At 43.8% G+C, this 17,700-nt stretch overlaps 1 protein-coding gene across 1 annotated transcript in view; it reads left to right on the forward strand.

The window, feature by feature from the left end:
* Positions 1 to 17,700, forward strand: part of eif3ea (eukaryotic translation initiation factor 3, subunit E, a) — a 40,411-nt gene that overhangs the window by 16,769 nt on the left and 5,942 nt on the right. Inside the window, exons 6-10 of the mRNA XM_061244638.1 lie at positions 783 to 908; positions 1,355 to 1,479; positions 5,266 to 5,392; positions 7,620 to 7,721; positions 13,086 to 13,195. Coding sequence (XP_061100622.1) covers positions 783 to 908; positions 1,355 to 1,479; positions 5,266 to 5,392; positions 7,620 to 7,721; positions 13,086 to 13,195 — 590 coding nt within the window. The remainder of the gene's footprint in view (positions 1 to 782; positions 909 to 1,354; positions 1,480 to 5,265; positions 5,393 to 7,619; positions 7,722 to 13,085; positions 13,196 to 17,700) is intronic.

The raw sequence follows: 17,700 nt of genomic DNA on the forward strand, positions 1-17,700 counted from the left end.
GATTGCCAAGTTCATGATTCATAATGAAGTTGAGTAGCTCTGGGGCATTATCATCTTTTTCTATCCTTCTGCTGACCAACAAGGCAAGATATGTGCACATAAAAAAAACTTGTGTTTTCTTGCTGAGGCACAAATAACGTACTGTTCACAAAATAACCGGTTGTTCACCTAGTTGAGTATTCATGACTGAATTAAAGGTATAATAGGTCATTCTGGACTTCTAACGGTCAAGAGAGGAATTGCAGCAACAAACACCCTCAAAACACGACGCTCTTTGTCCCTCCCCCTTCTCTTTTAACGACATTGAACCCCCGCCCCCATGCCATTGGCTGTGGCAATTAGAACTAATTTTCAACCAATGAGCTTGAATTATTGTACAGCTATACAATGTTTTAGTGTCGGTCCTGTATACTGTATATTTTGAAACTCAAATTTAAGGACTATGAACACGAGCAGAGGGTGAGTCAACATGCCAGTGAGCCTTTTTCAATGCTAGGAAGGGCTTTACAGTGGTCTTGTAACAGTGTTTTAACACAGAAATCTTACCGATTGTACCCTTAAAAAGTGAATCTATTGGAAGTATAGAGGGCTCTTAAATCTCCCGGTGAAGTGGAGACCTCCCTGCCCCTCCTGTACGGAGTTATTCTGCTAACTAATGCTGTTTACCTCCCCAGCTCCAAGGCCCCTCTGGTAAGCCGAGTCTGCCGACCCGTGTTGGTGCCCCTCGCGGGGCGGGGCCCGGCTCTGCCAGGGGACTGAAAGCGTAATGCGGTTTGTTTCAGGTTCCCTCGACGGACAGGAACGCTCTGAGCTCACTGTGGGGGAAGCTGGCCTCTGAGATACTGATGCAGAACTGGGAGGCTGCGATGGAAGACCTCACCCGCCTAAGAGAGACTATCGATAACAACGTAAATGCTCTGGTTCTATAATTTGATATCGCGCCCGTATTTGTTACATAGGCGCAATATCGACTGTTTAGCATTTCAGCAAAGCTCTTGTGTTTTTTTTTTTTTCTGCCCCCTTGCCCAAGTAAAAAAACATTTAATTGCAGTTACGCATATCAAGTTTGAATTTTACTTTGAGGGGGGGGGTGTGCGGGGTGGGAGTTTTGAGAAACCAGATCCCAACATCTCTTTCTGTTTTGTTTTTAAATTCTTCGTTGGGGAAACTGTTTTTATGTATAGATTTTTTAAGACTGCCTGCAGACAGTTTGGGCTTCTTCAACTCCATGAAATGTATTCAGTAGTATTGTGGCGGAAGGGTATATAAATTTGACATTTACTGATTTATGCTAGGTGAGGCAGGTGCTCAAAAACTAAAGGGCATCCCTCCCTGTTCCCCCCTTCTCCACCAGTCTGTCAGCTCTCCCCTGCAGTCCCTCCAGCAGAGGACCTGGCTCATCCACTGGTCTCTCTTCGTCTTCTTCAACCACCCCAAGGGAAGAGACAACATCATCGAGCTCTTCCTCTACCAGCCACAGTAAGTGTGCTTACCTGCAAGCTCACCTGCCGTTCTCTCGGTATTGGCGCTCCCACCAGCCCACTTCACTTATTCCTCAGGTTTTTAGCCTATTGGTGCCTGTTTAGTACTTTTTTGGAGTGGTTGAGGTGAGGTTTGAATCGCTCTTGCCACACGGCTGCCAAGTAAAAATTTCACTTATTGTCTGCCAGTCGTCCAAACCAAGGTTCCGCCCAACTCCTTTATTCTCCTTACAATCGATTACTCGCGGGGAAAAAATGTTCAAGTACAACAAAACCTTGGCTCTCTCGAAGCACAGGAAGAAATACTTTGAAGAGCACACAGTGTTGAGACCAGCTTGAACTTTGGTTCTTGGCAGTGAAGGTTAAGTTCAAACGAGCTCTGATACAGCAACACTTTCAGCAGTTCAACTGGCAGCCTCGGTGTTGTGCGAGAATCATGAGAGAATCCGAAATGAACTTGTCTATAAACTCGATTCTTTAATGAACTTGAACGTAATGGGCCCGTAAACTGCTTTCTATTTTTTCGGAGCCGACAGGGATTGTTTCACTGATTCTGCAGCCATTACGCCTTGTGCTGTACAGAAAGAGAACGCAAATCGCAGCAGTACCCACTAACTATTTTAATGAATCTTAATTAATGAGCGCAGCTTTTACGTTATCAAATGGATGACTATTCTTAATCTAGACCATGTCCTTTTTCCTCCACGACACAGAATACTTGAGTGTCTGGTTTCCTGTTTAAAAACATGGCGCACTTTTCATATTACGGGCAGAAACCTGCTCGGTAATTAATCTGAAGCAGCTCTACAAAACGGCTGTCTGGAGGAGAGGCGTCCCGTCGTGATGTGCAGTTTCACAGCCCGACCGCGCGCTTTTTTTCACAAAACCATGGTCTTCCTCCACCATGCTTCCTTTGGTGGCGGTCCAGGACGAGTGACCGGTGGCTGTGAACCTCAGTCAATGTTGATATGTTGGCAGGGTCTGACAGTAGGCCACATGAGACCTTGTCCGCCTACTGCATCGCTGGCTTCTGAAGAATGCCGCTGAAATTACTAGGCTACCCCCACCCCCCCACCACCATCACAGGCTGTTTTCATTTGCTTCTTGGACTGTGTCACCGGCCTGCATCAACCCCCGCTGCTTCCTGCTGCAGCTCCGCAGAAAGGAAACCTCCTCTCTTCCAAGCGGAGTCATTTGCGTCTTCTGCGGCTGTGCGTCATGCGCGGATCGCCTCCTGCCGTTTCGACGGTCACATGATTTAAAGCACTTGTCTTGAGACACAACAGCACGTCTCTGCGGCTCAGTCTCTCTCTATAATTCTTCCCGTTTGACTCGGCGATACCGTTTGATCTCCGCGCTCTCTCGCGCTCTCTATTTTCCTTCCTTTCAAGAGGTCAAATTAATGCGAGCCTTTTCTTGGCCACGGGCTCGAGCGATTAAAACGTTATTAAAATCTTGTCGTTAGCAGCCTTTGCAGTACGCTGTTCAAAGTTGCTCGTTTTTGCGTACATGTGCATGCCCGTATCAAAGTCGGAAGGCTTACTGCAGTCTGTTCCATCTTGTATCGAGTTGTAGTTCTATTTTTAGGTGTTCGGAAATCACTTGAAGCCACCCACCTTTCCCGTCCTCCCCTGTTGTGGTTTTCCAGATGTGATTGTGTCAGCAGTGGGGTCGACTGCATTGCACGGGTGTAAGGCCGTGGCTTCTGAAGTGCAGAAGCGTAATCTGTTTATTTGGGGCTCTCTCAAACGATATGTCTAGATAACCTAGGAAATTGAACAGGCAGGATTCCCTTTAATTATTTAACCAAATATTTTACATTTCTGGAATCTGGTTTCTGTTTTACTGAGCTTTTTAAGTATCCCTTTGGTCTCTGAGAAGGCATTGCAGGAGAGAGTTTTCGCAGCATCAAAATATGAAGCGGCTCTTGCAGCACAGCATCATATTACAAAACATTGCACAACAGCAAAGTTTTCGTTTGTAAGGGACTTGAGTAGCCTAAAGCATTTTTTTCTTCCTTCTGAAAGTGGAATTCAGCAAATGAGATTGCCCTCAGCTGGTTAGTGTTAAGAAAATCATATTCTAGTACATGCGCGGAGGAGGTATGTTGATGACACGGCGTTGCTATAAAACAGAAGGCAAACAAAAAGGTAAAGGTTTAAACGAAAAGCAATACTGGAGATAGGGTGTCAGATAGCCTGATCTAACCAAGTCCAAGGGCAGTTAGAGAGAATATTGTCATCAGATGACCTATGATGTAGGTGCAAATAGGAAAGATAATACTTCAGTAATTCTAGCCAAGCACTTGCAGAGTGGATGTTCAGTTCCACTTGTTTTGCCTCATTTTTTTTTTCCAGATGCATCATGAAATTGGAACTCTACCGAGCAAACGTTTTGGATGTGGAGGGAGGGAGGGTCGAAAGGGAGAGAACCTCCTTCCCTGAACCTTCTCCTCATCGCTGTTCCTAAACCTCTTAGCACGGCGATGGCAGCGGTTCTTTCCAGATTCCAGGGGCTGCAGATTGAGTTCCCCGGGAACAGAAGGGTTTTGATCTCGGTGAATCACAGATACGCGGTTATGAGTAATGCCAGAACGCTGGCTATCGGGACCCCTGCTCGCAGGGAGAAGGCGCACGTTAATCAGGGGCGCAGCGGGAGCCTTCGCGGTCTGCCCTGGAAGTTGGGCGACCGCAGAGAAGGTGGCCGCTGATCTGCGCGGAGGATCGCTCCCTCGGAAGCCCGCTTCTGTTTTTAGATTCCACATGCGAATGCCACGGGCCATTTCCTTTCGTCGTTTCTCCTAATTAAAACATCGATAGCACGCTTCCAACTGCAGATGTACTGCACGAACTGCAGATGCTGTACTTTGATGCGTATTGCGAGTCCACAGTAGAGATTATGACTGTGTTCGCAGACTGCCAGTAAAAACTATTTGTTCCATTAACTTCACACATATTAAGTGACATATTTATTTATATTTTGCATCGATGACATTCAACTGCTCACACTCAATCTTGGACTGGAATTGACATTCAAATTTTGGTCTTGGAACCCAGGATGGAGACCAATCATTTTTTAGTTTATCATCTGTTTCAGGTCCAGGACTGAAACTTACAGGGTGTGCTACATAGGTACTCTACAATATGTATAGGCGTTCCCCAAACCTGGCAGCTAAGGATAGTAAGGATAGTGAGCTTCCTTGTGGACTAATTGTCATACATGTTTTATTGTTTTATGTATACTGATTTCTGCTTACCACCACAGACTACTCTGACACCAACCTGATTTGCTTTATATACGGCACCAAGAACCGTCCCTTTGCCTCACTTTCCTATTGGCTATTACTGTCCCGATTAATGTATACGATTCCAAAACTTACTTGATACTTTGAAGCATTCAAGGGCCATTTTCACACTTTGTTAGAAGGATTCCTTGTATGTTTTCATGAAGGAAGTCTCGATAGCTCCTCTTCATCTGCAGAATAAAAATGGCAATCCACGGTTGTGGATTGACAGCATAATGCAATTCTTTTAGCCCTTACCCTGGTCACTAGCACCCGGATGAAGAACCTGCACATTCTATCTGTTGCTTTTTTCAGCATCGATCATTTTAAGATGCGTTATCTGGACTGCTTTTTACAGTCATGGCTGTGGGTTCTCTTATTAACATTCTTACATTGATTGGTCCTGATTGACATGGTCCTCTCAAACTTTTATTTGTGGTCCAAAAAATGAAACCTTCCAGCCATGTGTTCTTATGTCCTTCTGACTTTGTTTTCTGCCAGATATCTGAACGCCATTCAGACCATGTGCCCCCACATCCTGCGCTACCTCACCACGGCCGTCATCACCAACAAGGACGTGCGCAAACGCAGGCAGGTCCTCAAGGATCTCGTCAAGGTCATCCAGCAGGTAACAGACGGGCCTTTTTATGTGTCACACAAAATGCTGTCTGCTCAAACAAAACTAACATTTAACTTCAGAACGGTCCATAGTCCTGTACGTTTGGCAGTAGCCATCAGTGAAAACTCTTTTTTTATGAACAGCATTTATTTAGCTGGCCTTAGACACACAGCACTTGGAAAGAAACGAGATGCTCGTCACTGAGACCAACTTGCTGTCATGTGCGTTCGGTCTCCTGGTGCAGCCTAACGCACTCCAGCAAATAGTTTAAAAAATGCCAAGAAACTGAAATATATCGTGGGCTCCTATACCACTACAGTCTGGGAAGAGGGCTAGCCTGACTGATTTCCCAATATCAACAGTAATCCCTGTCAAATATTCCAGGAGTCCTCCACCAGCCCAGATGGTAGAGGGTCAGAGAACCAACTCTGTAATAAGAAAACACTGGCATTCTTTCAATTTTATACATTTTAATTTTCTATTTCCCTTGTGCTCTGCCATACACTCAGTGCACCATGGTATCAGACTTGTTACCCAGGGTGAGAGGTGTGAACGGGCTAATAATTTGTGATATTTTGCCCTGGGTGTAATAAGAGAAAAGAAAACACAACACCTTAATTTGATACCACAGCTGCCTTTGCTGACAGGACTCTTTTGCTGAATGTTTTGGTTTGCAAGCAGTTTAATGTGTGAGCATTTATGCCCTTTATTATTCTTTATAGAATTTTTTTTTGGATTTCCATTAGCTTTTAGCACACAACTGTTTCAAGGAGAAATTGCTGTGGGGGCAATGGGGCTAAAGTACCATGCCTGGTCTGAGCCCTGCCTTATTCCCCAGCCTCTCTAAGCTCAGAGTTTATCAGGGTTCTGCTCCCGGCTTGCTTGAGCGGTCTTGAACCCATTATATTTGATGAATGGCGGTGTATACCCTGATTGTAGCGTTCAAATATCTCCCAACCCAACAACAGTAGCTTCTTCCAAGATCAATGGCTTTGAAATATAAATAAGCGTTGTCTATGTAGCCCCTGCTAATCGCTAAAACATGTGTTCATGCGTTCATCGTCCTCCCTCCGTCCCTCCCGGGTCTTCTTGGGACTTCTCCCAATGGTTTCGGAAGCATGCAAATTATTTAAAAATCTGGGCAGCCCCTCACGGCATTCTCCTCCATGGAGGTAGCCTGCTATTTCTGTCCTCAGCGACATTCTGCGTGGCGAGGCCAGGAGGGGCACTCTTTCCCCAGGGCCGGCTGGTTCCAGGTTAAATGACTCGAAGTGCAAAGTGTTTGTGACTGCACATCCAAACTTTGCCCCTAGTTCTTGGGTGGAAGAGTGATACAGGCAACCACCACCAGCAGAAGGTGTTAAAACAATGCCATGTATTGACAAGGTGAAAGCAGACTGGGATCTTTAGTTGATTTCTTTCTTTACAAATGAGAAGAAAAAAAAAAAAAGCTCAATTCCAGAATACCCTGTTTGTATAACATCTTGCATGGAAACTGGGGAGACATGATATCCAGCATTAATGTTTAAAATGTGCCAGTGGCTTTCAGTTATAGATTTCCTTTAATTTAATAAGTACTGCTGAGCAGTGTGAAATATACAAGTCCCTCAACATCTTTAATGCCTAGCTAGATGCGAACAAGATCATTAAGATTTAATAGTGTGTGCGTGAGGGTTGAAACCCACGAGAGGTAATTTCAGTAAAATTACTGCTGAATTGTTTCCCCGCCCCCCACAGTTCTGAAATTATATTCAGTCTTAAGAGAGCACATATGGCCATTTGTTTTAAAATCATGAATAATTTACCTATTTTGTGTGCTTATGTCTAATCGGAGCCTATTGGTTTGTAAAACGTTCAGATGTATCTGCAAATTAACAGCAAGGAAAGCTTTGGGCATTTACTAAAAAACGCAAAGTGGCTTGCATTACGGTACTGAGTTATGAGTGCATTGTGGAGCCAGCCCACTGCTTTCCTGGGCATTCATATTCCCATAGATTCCCCAGATGTATTTTTAGGTGATATGAACATGGAGTGTTCAGTGAGACTAGCCTTACATCATAGCCTCTGGTATGCCATGTCTTTTACATGATATTTGAGTCCCAGTAGTACCGGTTTTATTGACTCGGATACTGAAATTCCTCTCTCTGACTATTCCGGTGGAGGTGTATCTATTTTATAAGCTCAGGAAACGTTTTGCCATTGTACTGCTAACATTTGTTTTTTTTGGTCTTATAAGGAGTCGTACACTTACAAGGACCCCATAACGGAGTTTGTGGAGTGCCTGTACGTGAACTTTGACTTCGATAGTGCTCAGAAGAAGCTGAGGGAGTGCGAGTCGGTAAGTACAGTCCGTGCCCGTTTGTGTCCTGTCTTCTGTCTTCTTTATTGGGCTATTTTTCATCTGGTTGCAAGGCCTCGGCCCGGTTTTCGCACTGTTTTTATCTGTGTGAAAGTTCCTCAGGTCGCCTCTCTGAAATCACGCGGTCAGATACATTTTTGTGATTGTCCCCTCAGTGCCCTTGCCTTTGCCCACTAAAATTTGGCACATAATGTCGCAATGAACCAACACCAGTCCTTTCCAGTCGCATTCTCCACAGCCCACCTAAGGAACAAAGAACGGCCTTCATTGTTATCAAGTAGGGTCTTCATCAAAACCTGGACCTCCAACCTCTTGTCGGCCAAATGAGCCATCAGATCTTGCGCAGTTGTACTAAACATTGTTAGTCATCACTTCTCTACTCTTTGCTGACCTGCCCTTATGCACTTTCGAGAGAGTCTTTTAATGGTTTTGCTTGTTCCGAACAGCCTTTTAAAGCCAGAAGTATCACAAGATCAGTTATGATTCATAACTGGGGATGAATGTTCTCATGGTAGCCTCTTGACTCATCCTTGCTAGTTTATGTGGCCCATAATTGTCCATCTGTTAGGTACTTGATAACCACTTGAATATGTTAGAAGCATTCAGACACTCATTAAAGTGAAAGTTTTGTAGCAAATGGTTCAGACTAATTTTTGTAATGGCCTGATTTGTACCTCTTAAGAGCTCAGCTGCTTCGTGGTACATTGTTTCTGGATTGAAAAGTACTGTTGCATGTCCTCTGAAAAGGCCAATTCAAAAGGGGAAAAGCCCACCGTCTCTGTTAATAGTGGTTCTGATGTTGATGGCTGTTTGGGTGATTGGCCTTCGTATCTAATTATGTCACTCCTTAGTAAAGACTAAACATAAACTCTTCACCCCTGAAACGTGTGCTTATATGGCCTAGAAATAAACAAAAGCCTGTTTGTTGAAAAACATTACTTATGTTGGATTTTATGCCTTTTTTTGTGTTTACTGCATTTGAATTAATTTGTACGATAACTTACTTTTTGCGTTTCTCTTCTCTGAAGCTTAGCATTGACGTTTCTCTTTGACAGAAGCCAAGGACTTTTATTAGATTTTAAGTCGATCTGGACGTGTGTTTGCGGACTGTTCCATTGGCTCCCCACGCATTAGGAGGCATACTGTATTTATTTATATATTGCTGTGAGAAGATTTTGGACCACGTTGGCTCAGTCTTCGGATTGACATGCTAACTTTGGAACCGAGATGGAGACCAAGACTCTTTGAGGTGGTCATCTGTATTGGGTCAAGGACTGATACTTAATGGAATACAGCATATAGGGTGTGCCAATTAGTATTCATAGTTATATAGGTATTCTCCAAAAGTGGTAGCTAATGATAGTGAATGCCTTTTCAAGTATATTGCTTGCCAGGCTATAAGCTGACATTACAAAAACAATCCAGAGACGGATATCAAGCAGAAATGAACAGAGCCCGATGACAACAAGCTGTACCCAAATGTCTCTTCAGTCCAACTTCAGGCAGCTTATTTTTAGCAGACGCCAGACCAAATGAGACCTCTCCATTGTTTAGCATCATTGTTCTTTTGTGAATTAGTTTTGCCCGTGAACCAGCAGAATGTTTGACCTCCATTTGAAAGGTAACTTTGAAAATGTGTTGTTCCTGGGTTTTGCTGTGGTAGGTATCCATATTGAAAATATTTCCATTGGTTTTAATAACTACCACAAGCTAATTTCATATCCTTTTTCTGGTTTCTTGACCAACGTCATGGTATCTTTCCCTCATATAAAGTTTGGAATGCATCGATCATGCTCTCCTCCTCTGTTCAAAATGCAAATTGTGCTGTCTTCAAAATGTGTTTTTGATTGCTTGAATCCAGACTTAATCCCATACACATTTTAGCAGGTCACTCGCTGTCCTAAACAGGAAAACAGCCATGACCAGCTTTTTAGTGCATTCTGGGTTTTGTAACGCTGATGGAAGGACATTTTTCAGATTTGCATTCCGTTTCCTCAGAAAAGATTATTTTATTTGAAAAAATTAACTCCTTAAATATTTCATGACAGTCTCCTGTAGACACTTTGAAGACTATGTGGTGGAACAGAAACCATTGGCTGTCCTGCTGCTATAAATTAGAGAAGAGGAATGTATCGATATCAGACCAGAACGTTCTTTTGGAAGGACTTCTTGATTTTTTTCCCTTTCAAACTGGGTATTCAGCTACTGAGTTGTACAGAAAAGGAACAACCTAATCAAAGTTTGAAGTTGACCTTTAAGGTTTCCTAATAAAATACACACAGTAATCATTAATCACAAATCGTAAAAACCACTAATCAACAGGAGCCGATAGCCTCTTGTTTTTCTTTCTAATGGTGGCAACACATGTGGATTCATGATGTCAACACTTCTGACTTTTTTTAACCTGAAAAGGGAAAATAGTGTTGAGATATGGCCTTAATGGTAGCTGCTGGGTGGTAGCACGAAAGCATATGTAATTATGATTGAACTTGTGTTCAGTAATCTTAGAGAGAAATATGAGCGCACAAGGCAGTTACTCCTGCCAAGACTGGACCGGATCAGCATTTGAAATCTAAGACATGTACCAAGCGGGATTTCAAGACCATGACCCCTCCATTACTGGTAAGCCGCCAGATTCCGAGAGCAGGCAGGTGTATCCTTGGGTGGCGTGCGGCCTTTCTCTCGCGCCGAGTTTGTTTTCCGAAACCTGATTTGGGACTTCCCTCTGTGGATACAGTGGAGGGATAATTGAGCTTTCCTTAATGATTTAATAATTTAAACCTGCAGAGACAGCGTGTGCACATAAAAGACCAACTTTTGGCCATTTGGCCCCTTTTCATCTTGGTTTCCAGACGATAACCGATTGGAATGAAGAACATCTGGCCTGATCAAATGAGTCTTTCACAGAAGTAAATGTTTATAAATCTTGTCAGTGGTTTACTGTGAGGGTTTTCGTTTCATCGTTGTTTTTTTTCCAGGCTAATATAAAAAACCTGAAAATCTCTGTCAGCTCTTAACAAAGAAGGAACTTGTAACTAAACTAATTTGAGAACTGTGTACTTTGATATTTTGAGCTCTCTAAACAGCTGCTGCAACAAAAAGGGCACTCGACGCAAAGCTATTAAAACGAGGTCTTTCCTGTGTAAATGCCTCCAAGACATTTTCTGTTTGTTGTTTTTGGCGTAATGTCAGAAGAAACTACCGAAAATATTACATCCGATCTCAGCCGATACACATCTCTCTTGCACACATCTGCACGTTTTATGAATTATAGCATAATCTCAACCTCCCTACCAATTTTCAGGCCCAGGGAAGTTTGTGCAGAAACATGCTGCTGCCACCATTGCTGCACAACAGGTGTTTGACTTGGCCTCATGTACCAATATCCCAGGGCTCAGTACAGTTAACCCCGGTCCTTTCATACCCATTCGGGAATTGAAACCCACCGTCTAATATGAACACGGGCCGGGAAACCATCTAGAGGAATAAAAAACCATCTAGAGGAAAAGCCATGAAGTACCGCAAAGTACCCCTCGCTGCATCTGCCAGCATTTTCTTTCTGGATTTTTTTTTTTTCCCCCTCCTTTTTAAACTTAAACGCCGGGTTCAACAAGACATGATCTACATTTCAAAAGCCCTGTACATTTTAATATTAATCGTTTAAAAAGAAACTTTCCACTTTTTTTTTTTTTTTTAACTGTAAAGGATGAAAAGGATGGGGATTTACTGAATATTGAGGGGTGAGTGTGTAGTCGGTATTCCTGGGGGGTTGCATTCCAAAGGATCACGTGTGATGCATCAATTGCGGGGCCATTAAGAGGATGCAAAAAAAAAAAAAAAGGTCTGTGCAATCATCCGGCATGCGTTCTCCACCTATTTGCACGATTGCCGTAATAGTCGGATTCATGTGGCCTAGCGTATCTTTATCTTTGGCCTCCAGCCCCCCTGCCCATCACACAGGTCGGTACTAATTGATTTGAAAGGCGGGGTTAGGAGGCAGTTCCGTCTCCAGCCTCACGGGCGCGCACGTGTGTGCGCATTAGCGCTCCTGCTCATGCGTGTCTGTGGTTGCTTAGTGGGGCTGCTTTCCTCGCATGTTCGTGCACCTCTCCCCACATGGAATCGCTGTCAGATGTGGAGGGCTAACATTCCCTTCATCAAAAAAACAACTCCACAGGTTTGACCCCTTAAATGGAGTATAAAAGGTCACTTTTGTGCCTGTCCATGTATCTCTCCCGAAACAAAATCCCAGATGACAGTAATTACGGCATTCAACTCTGCAGGTTTTATCAGCGCAAGATAAGCGTCGTCACAGTTGAAACGGAGGACCGTCGGATAGCAGCATGTAGCTGAGGCCTTTTCAAGCAGAACCAGAGATAGCAGCTCTAGAAGCTTAAGCAAACAGAAGTGGAATGCATGGGTAACTTTTGAAGATGACGATGGCGGTGTGTTCTTCCACTTAAAGAGTAGCCTATTGAAAAAGCATGTCAAGCAGCTTTGACGTGCGTGCTTCGTATCTCAAAGAACTCTGAGATCACATAATACCTCCTGGTTGTTTAAACAATGCGTGCTTTTCACTATTGATGTTGCAAATGTCAAATTTTGGAGGGAACTGTGGAAGACATTCGCAGTTACTGAAGTCCAGCGAGCCACATGTTGCTGCCTCTCGTAAACGGTCCTGGAGCGGTCATGATTCAGATAGTGTAAATTGGTCCTTTCTGCATGGCATGGTTGACCTCTCGCCAGTCACAAGATGAGCAGTGATAAGTCACAGCCGCTGTGGTCAACTAGGCGGCTGGCTACGTTCCTCCCGTTTCATGTGGGGAACAGAGGAATTTGGAAATCGCGGTTGAGTTGGAGAACCAAGTGCAGCCCCGGGATTTTTGCAGATAGATTTTTTTTTTCCCTCTTTAAGGTCGCTGCCAAAGTAAACCACTTGGCGACTTAAATGTGGCACAAATGGCCCTTTAAATGCAGTGCAGCACGCTGATAATAATTTTAATTTCTGCATTTCGACTTTAATTTAGCTCGGGTCACCGTGATTTGTGTTTTCCCAAAATTTAATCGGGTTGAAGTCTATGGAGGGCCTGAAGGCAAACCTGTTACTGTAACAATGCTGTGCTTTTCTGATGATTGCTCTTTCAGAACGCAGAATTGCTGTAGTGAACTTTATAGGGGAAAAAAGTACCGTCCATTTTGAACTCTGTTTGTCCTCAGTTCACTTTGTGTGTTCACCTGCTGTAGGTCGACCACTCAAAACCCACGCTCTGTAGAATGTCTGAGTGGTAGAATTACAGCGGTTGAGGTCATTAAGCATGGTCATTGCGGCCCTTTGTTTTGCAGGTGCTGGTGAACGACTTCTTCTTGGTAGCCTGCCTGGAAGACTTCATCGAAAATGCCCGCCTGTTCATCTTTGAGACCTTCTGTCGGATTCACCAATGCATCAGCATCAGGTGAGTGTAACAGAGATCAGAGGTTCTTTGCTTTTAAAATTGACATTCGACTCCAAGGAAAACATTTGAAGTGCTTGATTTTACTTAAAGAAATTTGAAGATGTGCTTGTAATTTTTCTTCCATAGTGGTATATTATTTGCAACAGAAATCCGGTTGTGAATACCAGTGGGTAGCATTGGCGTGCAAAGACCTTGATTTCAGTATGAATGTTGGAAAAGTCTCCTTGATTTCAGTATGAATGTTGGAAGTCAGTTAAGATTTAACATTTACAAATCCATTTTTAGGAAAATAAAATGCCCCTTAAGGTACTTGAATATTCCTTCATCCATGCATTAGGTTAGCTGTGCTATGAAATGTGTCGTTTCTATGAGAAGGGAAAACCCAGGGAAAGTGTTTGATTGGCTCTACTTTTATAAACGCAGTTGTGTGACGTGAGTGACACATCCAAACACTTCACCTTGTTCCTAATAGTGACTCTGATAATTAGTTTCAAGTTGTAACCGAGTTTACTTCATGTTGTACAGTATAGGGGCAGAGGCTTCTAACTGCCATCTCCATCAAAAGTCAGTTTTGGATCAATTGTGCATATGGCCATTTATCGGGACATCACCCATTATGGTCATGAATAGTTAATCACGAGTCCAGCCAACGAGCGCTGAGGTGGGAAACGGCCCCCCTCCTCGGGTCCCGTGCTGTGTAGGTAAGTCCAGGAGATCTTCTGCGGCCTGGGCCCTAATTACTATAATGACCCCCTTCAGACCCACAGGAGGCTACCCACACCTCCCCGGCTGCGACCAGGGGGGTCTGTGTCTGCATGTTTCCCATCGCTGGGAGATGATGCCGCAAATATGCCGAGGCCTGAACAGAACCACGTTAACCAGGACCGAGCGGAGCGGGAAAGCTCGCCCTGCTGGCGTGTCTTTGGCTGTTTGTGTCCGTCAGGCCGTAAGATCCCAGCGGTAATGCGTCCGGGGTGCCCCGCTGTGCGGCGGTCGTGTTTCGGGGCTCAGACGGTCACGGGGGTCTGGCAGGCCGGCATGTCGCCATCTTGCTTGAGGCTTCGCTCTTTCGACTCCCCGCTGCTGCGATTCGTCCGCAGCGGTTTTGTTTGTCACAACTGCGCTGTGGAAATCGACCTCGGACAGTGACCAAAACCAAGAAATCTAGCCCGCACTAATTATTATGAGCTTATGAGTGGAATCGAGGAATGACAGTATTTGTCTGCCATTAGGAAAACATTTTTGAATTGGCAGATGTCTGTCAGTTGTGGAGCATGCGGATGCAACCTTTGGGGGCTAATTATCATCCTCCTACACAGTATCCAGCATAAACAACACAGCCTTATTATTACCATTATTGTTGCTGATGATATTAATAATAGGATGCTGTTACAGTATAATCTTAAGAAATGCAAACCTCAGAATTGGAGACTGGTGAATGCTGGGTGGCTCATTGTGCTAAGGCCCAGTTCTGGTGTGGGATGCTGGGTGGCTCATCGTGCTAAGGCCCAGTTCTGGTGTGGGATGCTGGGTGGCTCATCGTGCTAAGGCCCAGTTCTGGTGTGGGATGCTGGGTGGCTCATCGTGCTAAGGCCCAGTTCTGGTGTGGGATGCTGGGTGGCTGATTGTGCTAAGGCCCAGTTCTGGTGTGGGCTGCTTGTTGGTTCACCTGGTTGAAGTATTGTTCTGGTGCATGGATGAGTATTGCAAGGCAGCACATAAGGGGGGGGTTTCAGCTGGACAGGGCGATGACATCGCCTTGCGCACACTAGCGACCCCTGCATGTCGACTGGCCTGTTAACCTGCATGTGGTTTCCTTGGACTGGTGCACGACCCTGCCTTGTTACAGCTTGTGCATTACATAATTTGAAGACGGGGGGGGGGAAAAAAGGGGAGGAAGCATATAAAAAGAATCTGACTGGTTGGTCGTACTCTGTATGAGCCTTGATTTGGCATAGGCAGCGATTATTTTTTGTAGTAGCATAGTCGATAAAATAGTACTCGATGCAAACAGCTTGTTAATTTTCATACTGTGTATTGCACTACATCTTGGAATTTGAATGAACATGTTGCGTGGCTGTGACGCTTTGACGTGAACCCTGGCCCCGGCCCATTGTGACTTCCAGCACGGCGATTATTACCCTCTCCTCTAAAGAGCTGGCAGATGAAGCGAAGGCGGCTCATAGGCAGGTGCACAGCGTTTCCCGGTTTGCTCTCAGCGCCTGCTGTTTTTCAACGGGAAAGATTGCTCCTAATAAACACTGTGACCCAGTCTTAGACTGGCAGTCCAAAGACCTTCACGTGTGGGGGGAGCAAGGGTACATCCATCTGCCTGGTTCCCATTACACCACCATGACAGTTGAGAGTAGAGCAGCAGCGATGTGCTCTGGTCCTTAATGAGCTTCCATAACTAGTAGTCGGAGCATCTGTCCTGATTTCTTTTAACTTCTTGCCTAAAGCTCAAGCACTTGACAGCTGCCTCAGCTGCAGTAACAGGTTGTTTTACCTCCCAGATTTATTGCACCTCGTAAATCTAAAATAAAATAGACTTCTGTGGCTTTTAAGCCCAGATCGCATAGCTTCTATCTCTTACAGGGTTGGGTCACCTGCTTCAGGGGTTTGTCTGGCAAGATCTGTGATGTTAATCTAATGTAGATATAGGGAGTTCGCCCACAGCTTTGCTTGGTTTTGGACGATGCCTAACTGGGTTGGGTTTATAGATAAAAATAAAAATAAATAGAAACGTTAAAACAACATGCATACAAAATCACACAACATGACAGATTAAAAATTCTGCTTTGAGCAGAACAAACTATGTAATGCAGTGTAATTTCAATGTTAAGGTGTAAGGGGTTTATTTTCCATTGCTGGTGCCTGTAAGAAATGATACTTTGCAGGCTATCAGTGGAGAAAGTGATTGGCTGAATGTTTATCTGTGTTTTTGCAAAGCGGTGGAAAGTCTGTTGTCAAGGTTGAAGCGGGGAATATGATCAGTCTCTGTTGAAATCTCCAGTTGCTGATAGTCTGGGATTGATTTGGAGTCCAGGCCTGCTTGGCAGGCTCTCTGCAATTGGATCCATTTACTTGTTAAAAACCACAAAGGTTAGTGGTAACACTGAACTAGGAAGTCAAATTTGTGTCTTTTTTTTTTTTTTTTTATGCGCGCACCTTTATTAGCCAAATTTTCGGTAAAATTCAAGGAAATTTTACGTATTTCCGTAGGTTTTAAAAGAACCGTGACGTCAATGGTGGGATTTTCATTTTCCCCCCCCCCAAGCCTTTTACTTCTGTGCCGTTAGCTCTTAACTCGGAAAGACATTTTTACAGCTGTTGATTATGAATTTCTAGCAGATACTTTTGCTCGTTTTTGCCAATAGCGTGAGCTAAAAGTGAACAAGTAATTGAGTTATTTTATGCAAACTGCCTTATGTAAAACATTTTCAAGTCAAAGAATGACCCCGTCAGTTTAGCTTGTACCCAGTAATTGTAGCCACATATTTCTGCCGTCTAGACTTCAGAATTCCTGAGGGCTTATTTTATAAAATGTTTTAATGGTACTTTAATAGGAATGAAAGTTTCAAATGAAAATGTGGAATACTTATGGGCTGTTTTCTTATTTTATGGTAATAGGATTAAGTTGTCAGTGCTTATTGTAAGCAAAATTCGATTTGGAAGTGTTCATGTAAGAATTACCATGGCCAACAGTAATTTCTCAGTTAATTAATTTTCACCTATAATTAAATAGTTTTTGCATTTTTCATACATCCTATAAATGTTTTTTCAATATTCTTGCAGAAGCCTGGAGGTAAAACGTTAGGAAAGATACCATAGAATTGAATGTGGACCAGTGTGAACACTGTCTATATGTAGTTTTATACTGCTCTGAACTTAGATTTTTTACGTATTGCATTAAAGTATCACAAACTGTACATGAGTCATTGGGAGACCACACAGTCATTTTGGTTTCTCGTGAAATCAATTTTACCCCAACCCGAAAATGGGTTGCTCCAATTGGTCTGGAATCTTGTAATGCCTTCATTTGGTAATGGTTAACAAATGCATTTAAGAGCAATCTATTAAAAAGAAAAGTAATTTCTCACTTTCCTTCTCTGATTAGAGTTGCCCAGATTTAAATTTTACCTCCTGTTGAACACTAATCTCGACAATGAGACTCTGGGAACCTGGCCCAAATTAAACTGGGATAAACAGACAGGACCCGGCTATGCTAAACGCAAGCCACCCCCATAACCTCTAGAACCAGGCCTAATCATGCTTCCCCACTGAGCCTGGGAGTTCTGGCCTGTGGCCGACGGGTCTAGGTTAAAGTTTAAATCTCCCCAAAACTCTGGAGCAGAATGGATAGATAATGCCAGATAATGAATAGTAATGCCAGCCCTATAAGAGCTTGAACAACCCTTACCCCCCCCCCCCCCCCCCCCCACACCCCCAACCCTTGCTACCGGGGAAAATAAACGTCATTACAAGAAAAGTATTGCCAGACGTCT

This window comes from Conger conger, chromosome 1 (assembly GCF_963514075.1).
Source record: "Conger conger chromosome 1, fConCon1.1, whole genome shotgun sequence".
Taxonomy (NCBI): domain Eukaryota; kingdom Metazoa; phylum Chordata; class Actinopteri; order Anguilliformes; family Congridae; genus Conger; species Conger conger.